This window comes from Bos indicus, chromosome 19, assembly GCF_029378745.1.
Source record: "Bos indicus isolate NIAB-ARS_2022 breed Sahiwal x Tharparkar chromosome 19, NIAB-ARS_B.indTharparkar_mat_pri_1.0, whole genome shotgun sequence".
In the NCBI taxonomy this organism is placed as follows: domain Eukaryota; kingdom Metazoa; phylum Chordata; class Mammalia; order Artiodactyla; family Bovidae; genus Bos; species Bos indicus.
The window spans coordinates 26,272,636-26,287,121 of NC_091778.1; the positions used below are offsets into that span (position 1 = coordinate 26,272,636).

Consider the following 14,486-nt stretch of genomic DNA (forward strand, 5'->3'; position numbering starts at 1 on the left):
TGCTGTGTGGCTGGTTCCCTTGGCCCTGGTTTCCTCCGGCTGTGAGGCCCAGCTAGATGTAGGGGAGAAGGTCTGTGGTCTGCATTCCAGTCTGGGAACCCCGTCCCCTCCCGGGCTCTCCGGGGAGGCAGGGGTGGAGAGAGCTGGCTCTGTCCAGGAACCTGCCTGACCTGTCTGGGTGGCATTCCAGCATGCCTGGTGCCAGGCCTCCTTGAGCCACAGCCACTCAGCCAGGCTCCGTTTCTCACTTCCTAGGTGGGGTCTTCTGGGCTTAGAGAGAAGGCAGATGTATAGCTCCAGGGTTCAGCCCTAATAGGTGAGAATGGACGGAGCTGGGACTGGGGCAAGTCTTTGGGGCCCAGCTTCTCCTAAGGGCATCCAGGTCCCCCTCGCCTCTGCAGACATCACCTCCCAAGCCCCTCTGTGGGCTCCTTGCCCCCTCCCTGCCCTTGCTTGGCCTCCTTTGGCTGGGTCAGAGCAAGTCATCCTGCTTTGGAGCCTGGGACAGGTTCCTCCAGCCTCCTGGGCTCCGGGCAATGCACTGACCAGCACTTAGAGCCTGGGAGACGGGGGAGACTGAGGTCAAGCCCGATGGGAGTGTGGGAGGGAGCAGGCTGCCAAGCTGGTGAGGGAAGGGCAGGAGGGAGCCTTGTTGCCCATCCTCCTCCCTCCAGAGCCCCTGAGTCACTGGGGACCCAGCCCAAGCCTCATCCCCTTCCAGGTTGCTGACTGATTTTCCTCCGCTTCCATCTCCTCCATTCAACTCCCACTGATGGAGGTCAGGACCAGTGCATCCACCCAGGGAGAGGGTGGGAGGGCTGCCAGGGTCATGGCTTTGCCACAGTTATGTCCTGGGCTGTGCCTGTCTTGGTTAAGAGAGAAGTCATGGCAGCCCCTACTTATCCCTGGTCACCTGGTTGGAGGTGGACAGACCATCCACAGCATCATCTTCTTTGATTCGTCCTCCTCCAAGCTCCCTTTGGTCAGCTTCACTTTCAGGATGGAAGCATAGAGGTCAAGAGAGGGGAAGTGACTTGCTCAAGGTCTCATGGTGAGAGAGTAGCAGGCCTGGCATTGGGACTTCTGCGTATGGGGTCTTCCTGGCTTGGGATGGGACACAGACACTCACTGGATTGGTGAGGCTTGTCCCAGGCGTCAGAATGTCTGGCATCTCAACATTCTTTGGGTGAGTGCCTCTAGGCCGTGGTGAGCATTTCCAGCACTCTCCAAGACCCTCTAGTCTTCGCCCTGTGGTCCTCATCCTACCCCCTACCCTGGGCACCAGCTGGGAGGGCTCCCCAGAGTGTCCTTGCCCTTCTGGCCAACTGAGCCAAGAAGCCAGGTGGGCTGGACCAGGACGTGACTCAGTGGGCTACCAGGCAAATCATCAAATTGGCCTGGGCCCCAGGCACCTGTCTCTTCCCCAAGCACTGATAAGGTCGGAGCCAGGTGGAGGGCGCCAGCCAGGTGTTGGTGCTTGCCCAGATCAAAGGGCCAGGATTGAGGGCTGGGATGCCTGCTTATTTGTGGGCACCAGGGGCTGCTGGGCCAGGAGACAGGGTTGGGGGGCAGGGGCGGAGAGTTCGGCCTGGGCCTGCCCGTGCTGTTTTCCCTTGGGGACCAGAGCATGAAGGCTGGTTTGGGAAGAGCCTACTTTTGGCAGCCCCCTCGCATATTGCTGCCAGCTCTGAGCCAGCCCCTCGGCTGCAGCAGCCATAGCTCAGCCTCTGCGAAAGCCCACAGCAGAAGTACAGCTCTTGGGTCTTGCTGTCTTGGGAAGTCAAGAGTCCCCAGAGCCCACACCTAAAGGGGCAGCTGTTGCCAAACCTACTGCTCAGAAGACCCTGTGCTAGGCTCTGCCTCGGACTCAGTCCTTGCATGCAGGAAGATTCCTTGTATTGATGGGAACAGAAGACATATTTAGTCCCCATCCAGCGGAGACTGTGGGAGCCTGGGGTGGTGGTGGTTGTAGCAGAGAGCGTGGACCTAGCTGTGTCTGGTGGCAAGCCAAGACTTCCCCAAGGAGGGGACATTTGAGTGGGGCTTTGAAGGATGACTTAGAGTTTGCTCAGGGGAAAGCAGGGCTTCCCAGGTGGCACAGTGGTAAAGAATCTGCCTGCCAATGCAGGAGACGTAGGAGACTTGGGTTTGATCCGTGGGTCAGGAAGATCCCCTGGAGGAGGGATGGCAACCCACTCCAGTATTCTTGCCTGGAGAATTCCATGGGCAGAGAAGCCTGGTGGCTACAGTCCATGGGGCCTTTAAAGAGTAGGACGTGCCTGAGCACACACACACACACGTACAGGGGAAAGGACTTCAGTTAGCTTGTTGATTTGTCAGAGTTTCCCCCTTCCAGCTGGATAAAATGTGTCAAGAAAACATATTTAAATGACATAGCTGAGTTTGAAAGCTAAAGCTAGCAGGGACATTTCCAGGTGATAGAAACAAAGAGTTGAACTCGGAAACAGGAGTGGGAGCTAGTACCAAAGCCAAGTGGGGACCAGCATATGTCTTAGAAGCTTGTTACAGTATTTTTAATGTAAACATTTTTTATCACGAAGACTTTCAAATATACACAAATCATAGAATAATGTAACAGGTTTCCATAGAGCCATCACCCAGATTCATCAAAGTATGACTAGTCTGGCCCAGTTTCCAGACTTGGGGGTATTTTTTACTTTGAAGATTGTGCAGAGCAGATTTGGGTCCCTGTGTTTTTAGTTGATCACCAATATCTGGGTGATTCAGTTTCTGCCCGGGGCAAGCTCCCTGATTTCAAGCTATATACCCAGGCTGATGGACAGTTTTTCCATCCGTGAAAAGACATGGCTTCCTTGGTTCAGCATTTTAGCAGGGAGCCGAGTCTAGCTCGTGCTTTGTACAGGCCTGGGAATTCCACCCACTTCCACAGACAGGCATCTGTTTTCAGGAATCCCAGGAGAAACAAGTTCCAAACTGCTCCTTAGGGAAGCTGTCATGACCCAGGACCTGCACAGGACACAGGTTACAATTCCCACTGAAGACAAACCCAAATTCAAAATGAACAGAGCACACAGGGAAACCCACATTTGTGGGAGAGAGTCCCCCAGCTCCGAAAATGGGGAAACCCACTCCTAAAGCATTAGAACAGACTCATTTGAAAGGACTTTACGTTAGGTATGTTTAACACTCAAAGCTCTAAAGAACGAGTAGAATTTATAGGACTAGAATAGCACATTATTTAAAAAAAAAAAAAAAAGAGATGTTTAAAAGCCCTAAATTCGAAATTCCAGAGTAAAAAATATAAGTATTAAAATAAAACATAATTAGATGAGTTAACAAGTAGACTAGACCCAGTTGAAGAGAAAATAAGTGAATGAGAAGCTGGATCTGAGGACACTGGCATAAATGCAGCTCAGGGGAGCGGGGAGTGAGAGTGAGGGCTGTGCTGGCTCTGGTGTGAATTTTGTCGTGGGGAGAGCTAAGGTGAGGGGCTGGGGACAGCAGGTGGGGTCTGATGGTGTGGAGCATCTGGGTTTTGTCTGGAGGCAGCGGGGAGCCAGAGAAGATAGCAGATCAGGGCTGGTCCCTGTAAGGTGTGTGCATCAGGAGGGTCACGCTGAGGCTGAGTGTGGGAGCAGATGGAGGGGGAAGCTGGGAGGCAACTCAGGGCTGGGGTTTGTGGCATCACGAGGAAGGGCTAGGATTCGGGGGCAGGGGACAGAGGAAGGGCCAGCTCAGACTGAAACCAGACGGCGCCTTTGCTTTGGGACTGAGTCTCCCTCCCCACTTTGCTCCCTCCCAACTTCGGCCAGCCCGGCAATATCCTCCAGCTTTGGCAAAGACTCAGGTTCTGCAGGCAAAGTTGGGCAGCCCCTGTGGCTGTCCCCTCACGGCCCTCCTGTCTGAAGGGATGCTGGAGAACCTCTCTTCCTGAGGCCTCAGTGGCCAGCCTAGGGTCTATATCCTGAGCAGAGTCTGCAAGAGGTGTAGTCCCCCTCCTTCCTTCCTCTTGAGTGTGATGGGTGTCCAGGCACCGATCGGGGGGTGGGCGCTGATCTGGGTCCTCCTGGTCATCTTAGCTGGCCTGGGCCTCCATCCTCCATATCCCATGGGCAGGCATAGCCTGACCCCCACCGCCCCTTGCCTGCCTGAGCTCCCTCCCTGCCCACAGGATGTGGAGGATGGCGAGTCTCCTTCCAATAATAAGTTGGTCGGATCCGGATTTTGTAAAAATAACCCTGGTCCAGCCCAGGCTGAGGTGGGGCTGGGTACGTGCTCCAAGGCCATGGTATGGGAGTCCAGGGCTCCCCCAGTGCAGACCTCACCCACTCCTGCTCCAGGACTACCTCCTCAGCAGCCCCAAGGGATGGGGTGCAGGGAGGGGGGTGGTGGTAGAAGGGTTCCTGGGGCTGCCTACCAGGGCTCAGAGCTCTCAGTGGGGGTTGCTCCGAGCTGTGGGTGCTGGCCTCCTCATCAGGCCCACCGGGAGAAGGCTTTCAGCCAGCACCACAAGAGGTGGAGGGCGCCAAGCCCTGATGACTTCCTGTTGGCCCTGCGAGGAGGAGGTGGGACTTCCTGGCGGTCCAGTGGTTAAGACTCTGCGCTTCCACTGCAGAGGATGCAGGTTCTGTCCCCAGGGACCTAGATCCCACAAGAGTCGTGTCCGACTCTGTGACCCCATGGACTGTAGCTCGCCAGGCTCATCTGTCCGTGGGATTCTCCAGGCAAGAATACTGGAGCGGGATCCTCCTCCAGGGGATCTTCCCAATCCAGGGGTTGAACCTGCGTCTCCTGCATTGGCAGGTGGATTCTTTACCACTGTGCTATTCAGGAAGCCAGTGCTGGGAGGCAAAAAAATTAAAAAGTGGGAAGGGGCATCGCCCATCTTGCAGAGGAAACAGCAAGGCTCAGACCCAGCTTCTTCTGGTGAGCCAGGGGCTCCGACTCCTCCCACACCGCCCTCCGAGGCCCTGCCCCCTGCCTTGGCTCCCTGCCTGTGGCTCCATTGTCTGGGACCTGTGGGCTCAGCACATGTGAGCTGACGGAGGGCATCCCCACACCCTGACCACAGGATGTCCTCGTGCTGGGAAAGCCATCCCTGCCGAGACCAGGGGTGGGGCAGCCACTCTGCCCAGAAAGCTCTCCTCGAATAAACAGACTATGGGGTTGGCGGTGGTGGGCCTGGGAAGCTTCTAGCCTGGGCTGGTCTTTATTTTCATCAGAGCTTCCTGCTGGCTGGAGAAGGCTCTGGCCCTTTCCTGGGACATGGGTCACCTGTCCAGGCCTTTGCCCGTGTTGTTCCTCCCGTCGGGAATTTGTTTTCCTCTGGTCCCTACCTGGTTGTGTTCAGGCCTCTCTGCTGGCCTGTGACATCCCTGAGGGCCAGGAAAGGTCCTTTCTCTTGTCTCCCCTGAGCAGAAGGGGAGGGCTGTCAAGATGGATTGAGTCTTCCTGCTGACCTTGGACTCCCTTGTCCCCAAGGGGAAGGCCCTGAGGAAGAAGGGAGGCCAAGGTCAAGAGGGTTGCTGTGTCATCTTGAGCAATTTCCTCCACATTCCAGTGGCTCCGGCTGTAAAATGGGACTCGGTGCCCTTTGGCAGGATGAGGGTGGGGAAAGGGTTCGGCTGCTCCAACAGGAGTCCACCTGCAGTCCTGGGTGCATCTGGCCACACAGAGCATGCACAAAACCAGTGGGGGAAGTGCCAGAGGGGTTGCCTTCCAGTTCCCCTGTGGACAGGAGGGTAGGGTTGGACCAGGATGGCTGGATGTCAGGCTGAGGCCTGACCCACCTCCTTCAGCCTCTCTGCATCCATCCAGTGGGGGCTTGTCTAGTGCTGCGGATCTCCCACTGCCCACTCACTAACCGCCAGAGTGCTGCGGATCTCCCACTGCCCACTCACTAACCGCCAGACCCGGTCCTAGGGGTTACGGCCTGGTCCCCCTCCCCATCCCCATCCCCTGCTGCTCCCTCCATCACCTTCCCAGCCTGCAGCCTCCTGCATCTTCCTGCTGTCCCTGACACACCCTGAACTTTCTCTGACCTTTGGAACATCAGCTGGGATCTTCTGCCTTCCCGGCCTGGCAGTCTGTAGTGTGATTTAGAGCAAGGACTTTGGAGTCAAGTTGGAGTATAAATTCTGCCTCAGCCACACACTAGCTGTGTGATGTCACTCCTTTAAGCCTCTATTGTATCTTCTGTGAGATGAAGATAATAGAATCAGATTGAGAGGATCTGTGCTTATGTCCAGGGTACATCCCTGGGCCTTGCCTAGAATAAATGCTCCATAAATGGTAACTGCAGTTATTATTAATGGTCAGCATTATGGCTCATTAACCAATATACAGTCATACGATTTGTAACTGATCTTTTGGTATTCTTGATTTTAAGTGTTATCATCACCACAGTAAACTCATATGGAGCCTTCAATGCCCATCTCTGGCATCACTGCCTCCAGAAAGCCTCCCTTCACTGTCTTGGCAGAATTTAGCCCTACTTGCTGGTTCCTTGGCATTTTAACTCTTTAAGCTGGGCAACCCACAGATGAGGTCTGCTCCCTGGTTGGACAGCGGGGGCAACTTCTACTCTAATTTTTTTTCTGCCCACTCCCCACCTTGCAGAGACAGGCATAGACTGAACGAGTCTTCCTTCTTCCCTAACATGTGGAGTCCTCAGGAGACTGCAGTCTCTTTCCTACCCGTATTCTGCTCTGATCTCAGGCAGATCCTGGGAGACAGACCCAGCAGGAATAATTCTTTTTCTAGATACGAGGAAATAATTTCTACCTTGACTGATCTACACAAGGGCCCTTTGTTGACCAAGGTTGACCCACTCTGGGCAGGGCGTGGCATTAAGCACTTTACAAGCATTATCTCAGTAGTGCCCAGAGCTAGCCGGGAGTTGCTATTTTTATCTTCATTTCACAGATGAGGAAGTTGGCACGCTGGAGGTGGCTTAGACTCCTGAGAGTTGATTGTTAAATTTTCAGGAATTGTGTGAGCTTGTTGTTAAGCACAGACCGTTGTTAAAAACTAAATTACATCAACTTATAATTAAACAACATATTAAAAACAAAGGTAATAAACACTCAAGATTCATCACTTCCTAATTATTTTACTGCCTTGTATCTATTATCTGCGTTCTTTAGGTTATTTATGTCTGTTGAATCTGGATGGTAGATTCATATACAGCTCTGTGGAACTGCGTATCTCTTCTCAATTCTGATCAGTGACATCATGTTGGGAGTTTGAAATCAGGCCACATTGGGAGTATTTGCACCATGCAAACTGGCAACACTACTCATCAGGGCCCGCCTCCCCCCGCCTTTTGGAGAGACAGTTGCTAAACATTTATCAGCATACCATGGAATGAGGAACAGAGAGGTTGTGACCTGCCCAAGGTCACCCCGCTGGCAAGGAACAGAGCTGAATTCGAGCCTGGACAGTGTGTCTGGAGTCCAGATTCTTGCACCTCTCTGCTGTGCTGATTCTGCAGCAGGCCCGCATCACCCAGTTGGGATTACAAAGTATCCTCACACCATACACACTCTCTGTCTTCCTCCAGAGGATAAGAGACAGTCACGTGGCCCCAGCCTGCCCTCCTCCCTCCGTCTGTCTCTTCTCTTAGGGGCGCAGGCCTGTGAGGGACCAGCCAGCCCCTGTGAACGTCCAACTTGGCGGTCAGAGGCCACCCTGTCTGCTCACCCGGCCTTTGTCTGGCCATCTGCCCGTCAGCTGCTGGTCCGCCTTCCAGGAGGAGGAAATCGGGGGCTGCCTCTCCGTGTGACCTGGCGCCTACCCGGCCTTGCTGGCCTCTTCATCCCACCTGGGACCCCCAAGGCCCCTCCCATCCTGCTAGAGCCATCCCCATGGGGTCCTCTAAGACTCTGCTGCTCTCTTGTTCTGGAAGAACAAAACCAGGTCACCTCACGCCTCTGCTCAGCATCCTCTGGTGTCTTCCTCTGTCACTAGAAGCCATAGTCACCTCAGTGGCCCACAAGGCCCTACCCCATCTAGCCTTTCCTCCAGGTCCCTCTACATCAGCTACTCTGGTCTCTGTTGTTCCACAAATATGCTAAGCCCACTTCTGCTCCAGGACCTTTGCATTTGTCCTCAATCTAATATCTGCATGATTCATCTCCTCATCTCCTCCAGGTCTTTGTTGAAATGTCACCTTCTCTGACCTTTCTATTTTAAATGTTTACGCTTGTATTCTTTTCTCTGACACGCTTTTCCTATCTCCTTTTTCTGCCCTTTTCCCCTCCTTAGCACTTGTCACCACCTGACATACTATATTTTTAATTTTATTGTCTGTTTCTCACTAGAATGAAAGCTTCAAGAGGCCAGGAATTTTCGTCTTTGTTGAATGGATGAAAGGATGGATGAATGAGCGAGTTATTGAATGAATGAATGAACAAAGAAATGACAATGTTCCTAACTGTTAGGAAAGCCTCTGTAGCTTACTGGGAGTTAGGGTGGTTGTGTGATCAGGCCAGCATGAGACCTGGGTTTCCAGGTTCAGTTCTGCCCTCTTTTGCTGTGTGGCCTTGGGCAGGTTCCTTTCCCTCTCTGAACCTCTTTTTCAAATATAATAAAGAGAGCGGTATGGCAAAGTATAAAGAAGACTGGCTCAAGTCAGGCAGATAGGAGGTCAAATCCCCACTGGGACACTTACTGCCAGTGGGGCTCTGGGCAAATCACTTCTCTCTGAGTGTGTGTGAGAGAGAAGTGACATGGGACAGGGGTCAGAAGGACACACAAGATGTGATGCGGTGAACCCCCAGAACAGCCCCTGGTGCATAAAAATGTTCACTGAATAAATCTTTACTCTTTTAAAAAGTGAAAAGTACTCAGTTGTGTCTGACTCTCTGCGACCCCATGGACTATACAGTCCATGGAATTCTCCAGGTCAGAATACTGGAGTGGGTAGCCATTCCCTTCTCCAAGGATTGAACCCAGGTCTCCCGCATTGCAGGTAGGTTCTTTACCAGCTGAGCCACCAGGGAAGCCCAAGAACACTGGAGTGGATAGCTTAGCCCTTTTCAAGTACCCGAAGGGCTCACCTACCGCTGAGCATTGAAGAGGATGTAGTTGTGTGGTCTCCTAACCCAACGGGGCTGTCCTGGCTCCCCTGGGCCCGGGGCCTGGCCGAGGCTGCCCCTCTTGGGTGGGGGCTGCTTCCTCAAAAGGCACTTGGTCTCTTGCTGGGTGATCTGAGCAGGTGGGCTCCGCCATGGGACCCTCCCATACCCTCACCCCACCCCTGAAACTCTCCTTTCCCATGCAGTTTTCATCTGCAGCTTCATGGTGGCCGCCCCCATCTTCGGCTACCTGGGTGACCGCTTCAACAGGAAAGTGATCCTCAGCTGTGGGATTTTCTTCTGGTCGGCGGTCACGTTCTCCAGCTCCTTCATCCCCCAGCAGGTGAGGCCTGCCCGGGCTTCCCACCCGGCATTCCTGTGCATCCCGTCCACGTGTCCTGGTTCCTCCAGGGGGTGGCCTGTCCTAGTCTAGACTGGGGTTCCAGCCTGTTGGGTTCAAGTGTACTGCGATGAGGGGGGTCTTTGGGTACTTCGATACACTGGCCTTGCTGATGGGCTTTCCCTGTGCTGGGCTTGAGCTGAAGGACTCGTAGCCCAGTGGGACATCTTAACTCTCCCTGAGCTGGTTCTGATTTGCAGAGAATGTGAGAAAGAGGGGGAAGCAAGTCAGGCCAAGGAGTCAGGACCTTGGGTTCTAGTCTCGGCTCTGCTGTCGTCTTGCTGCGTGACTCTAGATACATCGCCACCTTTCTCTGGGCCTCACACAGTTTGCTCTTTGTCCAATGGCCAGCCAGTTCCCTGGATCAAAGTCCTCTGGAAATAAACATCAGTTTAACCTAAGGAAGATGTTTCTGACTTGGCTCCCACAGTTCAGGGTTTGAAGATCCCAGTTCTGTGGCCCATTCAACTTTGTGATCTGGAGAAACTTGCTTTACTTCTCTGAGCCTCAGTTTCCTCATCTTCAATAGGGGGATAACACTTCTCTGTTTGAAGGACTATTGTGAGAAAAAACTGAACGGGTGGATGTCCACACCCTGACACATACATGGAAGGTGTTCAGCACATTTTTATTTCTGTTCTTTCTTCCAAAGAGGAGATATGTTGCTCTGATAGGTAGTGAGTGTCCCATCACTAGGGGTGTTCAAGCAGAGAAAGGACAATCACATGATGGCTATTGTAGATGGAGATAGAGGAAGAAGGGGGAAAATCAGATCTTATCCTCAGGGAGTTTTCAGCCTAGGGGACAAAAGAGGAGACCCTGGCCTTGGGAGCATCCAGGCTAGGGGTGGGAAGATGTGACAGGAGCTCCCACATTCAGACTTTCAAGATATGCAAAGTGCTGAAAGTCCTCACTGAAGAGAGACAACAGTCTTTGACATCCATATAGTCAGGGAAGACTTCCTGGAGGAGGTGGCACTTGAGCTGGGCAGGCAAGACAGGCAGGTTTGGCCTTTTGGTGAAGATGGCACGGGCTGAGGGAGCAGCCCTATGGAGGCACAAATGGTGTAGAGTGTTGACAGATCAAGGAGGAGAGTGCTTTGACTGGAGAGGAAGGCAGGGACCAGGTCATGGAGAGCCTTGACTGCCAATTTGGGAGGCCTGAACTTCTTTCTGGGATCCTGGGAGAGTCTGAAGAAGGGAAGGGTGAGTCAGATTTACATTTATGGAGAGAAGGTTAGAGGTGAGGGCAGAGAGAACTGGTAGATTTGGGGGTTCCAGCTTTGCTTCATGGGGCAACTTGAAGGAGGAGGGTCAGGTCAGCTAAGCTCCAGACCTACAGCATCAGGTAAAGTCTGACGGCCACAGTCAAAACTGGGACTGGACCAGAAGAGGCTCCTGGGCCTCCTCTGGGTCTCGTCCTGCCCACGAGGCTGCCTCTGGGATTGACCAGTGAGTCTAGGACCATGATGTCAAGTCTGGGCACTGTTCCGGGTGTGTGGAAGGAAAGGAGAGCTGGGGAGAGAAGATGAACAGAGGCAGAGGGAGAAACAGACGGGTCACTCCCAATTCATCTCTAAATTCACTGCTGTAATGTTCTGAGTCCCATGGGGGGTTTTGGTGGACCTTGGCAATGTGATTCTGAAGTTAATTTGGCAGAGAAAATGCCCAGGAACAGCCAAGAGCATTGTGAAAATAACAGTGAAAGGGGCCTTGCCCCATTGGTTATCACAACATGGCTATTCTAACTAAAACAGCAGAGGGATAAACTAAGAGACTGAGGAAACAGAGTCCTCCTTTTCATGGAAGGATGAAAGTTGCATCTCAAATAAATGGTGTTGGGAGGACTGGCTGTCCATCTGGATGGAAGATAAAATATGGTCTGTATTTCTAACCACACTTCAAAATAAATCCCAGATAGATGAAAGTAAAGTTAAAAGCAAACTATAAAAATCAACAAGAAAAAGACAAATAGCTCAGTAAAAAAAAAATAGGCAAAGGATAGTGAGAGGCAATTCCTGAGGAAGATCCCCAAAGGGCAATGTATGTAGGAAGAGATGGTTCTCTGCTTCAAAAGTAAGGAGAGCACTGCAAATTAAAACAACAATGAGATGCCATTTCACACCCATCAGATTGGCAGCAATTAAAAAGGCTGACAGTACCAAGTGTTATTAAAGCTGCTGGTGGGAGTGTAAATTGGGAGAGCCTCTTTGGAGAGCAAAGTGGCAGGATTTTTATAAAATTCTGGGTATACCCCAGAGCCCTGCCTTCTACTTCGAAGTATATACCAAAGAGAGACACTCCACCTCATGGACACCAAGTGACGGGTGCATGCAAGGACGTTTGTCGTAGTTTTGTAATAGAAAAAAAGAGACAGGGAGAGAGAAGACAAATAGTCTAAATGATCATGACTAGGGGGATGCCCAGATAGAATGGGGTGTATTCATGCTATGAGATTCTTGGCAGCTAATGAATGAATGAGATCTACATCAACCAGCTGAAATGGGTTTCCAAAAGATGAAGGGAAAAAAAGCAAGTTGTGGGACAAGATGCATGGAGAAAAACATGGTCATTTGATTTTTTTTTTTTAAAGCACACAGGGGGCACTAAATGTTGTCCCCTGATATGTGTACATACAGGCAAAGGTAGAAGTCACGACAGATGCACAAGATACCCAGCTCCAGCGGGAGGAGTGAGGATCAATGGGATCCTTTGTCAAAGAGGCCTTATCTGCCTGCTCTTGTAACCGAGGAGAACAGGACATCATTCCAATTTTCTTTCTCTTTCTAAAATAAACACAAAAGAAAAGAGAATATATATATGTATAGTTCTGGGATGGACTAGCCCTTCCTGAGCAAGATATGAAATTCAGAAACCATTAAGGGAAAATCAGCAGCTGGGACAGCATTGAATTAAATAACACAAAATAAAGCTTCTGTGTGATGAAACTCCCCGTAAAAAAGTGGAAAGAAAGATGATGGTGGAAAATATTTGCGACCTATCTAATAAACATCAATTCCCATGATATATAAGAAGCTAACAGAAACCACTGCAAGACAGACAAAGAATCCAACAGAAAACTAGGCTAAGGCTGTGAGCAGCTGATTCCCAGGGAAAGAAGCACAGGCAGGGGCCAGGGGAAGGAAGACAGAGAGTGAGAGGGTGAACGAACTATGGAAATGAGAGGCACAGAGAGGGGTGGGCAGGACCAGCGATGGGAGAGAGGGCTGGGAAAGAGATGGAGAAACAGGGAGACCCGGTGGAGGGTTGGATGTGGGCGATGCTGGGCCGGATGGGTGGGCAGGGTGGGGCCAGGGGAAAATGACCAGGCTTGGTTCTCAGGCCCTGGGCAGCTGGGGGGGATGGAGGGGCCAGCTCTACATCAAAGCGGGTAGGACCACTGGCAGCTGGCAGGGCCCCACCCTTCCCGGCTCAGCTGGGCTCTGCTCTTTGATGTGTGATGGGGGAGGGGTGCTGAGCCCACTGGGCTTGCCTTGCCCACTCCCCGTGTACACTGGGTCCTCAGTGCCGCCAGGGTCAGCCCAGCGGCCCTGTCAGGGATGGGACTCAGAGTGCGCCTGGCTTGAGGCTCCCGAGGTGGGGCCAGAACCCAGGGAAGAAGGCTCCTAATCGGTGGGGCTGGCAGTGGAGACAGGCTGTTGCTCCTGCCACACCTGCAACTCTCAGCCTGTGAATGTCCAGCTCCATCCCAGTCCTGGGCCCAGTCTGACCCACTATTCAGAGGTAGGAGCTGAGGCCTGGAGAGGCCTGGGGTGTAGTTGTTGCTCAGGCAGTGGTTGGGCTCCATCCTGGCTCCGGGGCCCCGCAGGGGATGGGGAGCAAAGCGGGGACCAAGGATGAGCAGGCAGAGGAGCAGGACAGTCTCCCAGCAGCCTGCGCCCCTCCCCCACAGCACTTCTGGCTGCTGGTCCTCTCCCGCGGGCTGGTGGGCATCGGTGAGGCCAGCTACTCCACCATTGCGCCCACCATCATCGGCGACCTCTTCACCAAGAACACGCGCACGCTCATGCTGTCTGTCTTCTACTTCGCCATCCCGCTGGGCAGGTGAGGGATCCGGGCAGGGTCCCCTCGGATTTCTGACCATCCCCTCTCCTTGATGTCCAGCTGTCTGTGACCTAAACATGCAGGTGGTCAGCATTGAAAGCTGCCGGGACCAGCTCTGTGGCTGGCTGAGGGGGGTGTTGGGGTGGGACAGGGCTGGTGGCCTCCTAGACTGGTGAGCATCCCCTGACCCCCACTCCCCTTCCCGTCCTTGCCTGACTACATTGTTTTCTCTGCAGCGGCCTGGGCTACATCACCGGCTCCAGCGTGAAGCAGGCGGCCGGAGACTGGCACTGGGCCTTGCGGGTAAGGACACCTTCCCCAGACCAGCTCTTGCCCAGGGTCACCCAGAAATTTGGGGACAGAGCCCAGGCCTGGCTTCCTAGCTTCCCACTTCGCAGATCTGGGCTCTTCTCCATGAACCCACTTTGAGGTGTTGGGGAGCCAGACTTTCCCCTGCCACCCTCAGGGGCCTCAGTCTGCGAGGACGAAGGAAATTCCAGGTTCATGGTGGCACTTCCTGGTTCAAGCTGGGGGTGGGGGGGGCACTGCGCCAGGGTGGGACTGAGACCAGACCTCTGTGTGGGGCCACTTCCTGTCCTGCAGGAGGATTCAGCACAAGTGTGCCAAGGCCCCAGGACGGTGCAATCAGAGGAAACAGAGATCCCCAGTCTAGCGAAGGAGAGGAAGCTTAAGACAAAGTGTTTTTTCCTCAAAAGCAGGAAGGAAGCAGCCTCCGTGGAATTTTTTGATGGGGGGTGGGGGAGACGGCAAATGGAAAGGAACTCCCCAGCCCACGGGCTCCCAGGGCTGGTGGGGGTGGGTACAGATTTCCCTGTTCTCATGAGCGGGTGGAGGAGCTGGCGGATTGGAATTCAGGCTCCCAAGATGTGCTCCTTCCATCCGGAAAGAGGCCTGGGGCCTTGGAGATTCTGTTCTTGACACTGGGCAGGATGCAAGGAAGAC

At 53.2% G+C, this 14,486-nt stretch overlaps 1 protein-coding gene across 3 annotated transcripts in view; it reads left to right on the plus strand.

The window, feature by feature from the left end:
* The window catches only part of SPNS2 (SPNS lysolipid transporter 2, sphingosine-1-phosphate), a 109,988-nt gene that overhangs the window by 88,605 nt on the left and 6,897 nt on the right, over positions 1 to 14,486 (plus strand). For all 3 annotated transcript variants that reach the window (XR_011561958.1, XM_070772862.1, XM_019981573.2), the window contains 3 exons: positions 9,266 to 9,402; positions 13,372 to 13,523; positions 13,760 to 13,826. Coding sequence is in view for 2 of the 3 variants with exons in the window: in XM_070772862.1 (XP_070628963.1) it covers positions 9,266 to 9,402; positions 13,372 to 13,523; positions 13,760 to 13,826 (356 nt within the window). In the remaining variant the exon portion in view is untranslated. The remainder of the gene's footprint in view (positions 1 to 9,265; positions 9,403 to 13,371; positions 13,524 to 13,759; positions 13,827 to 14,486) is intronic.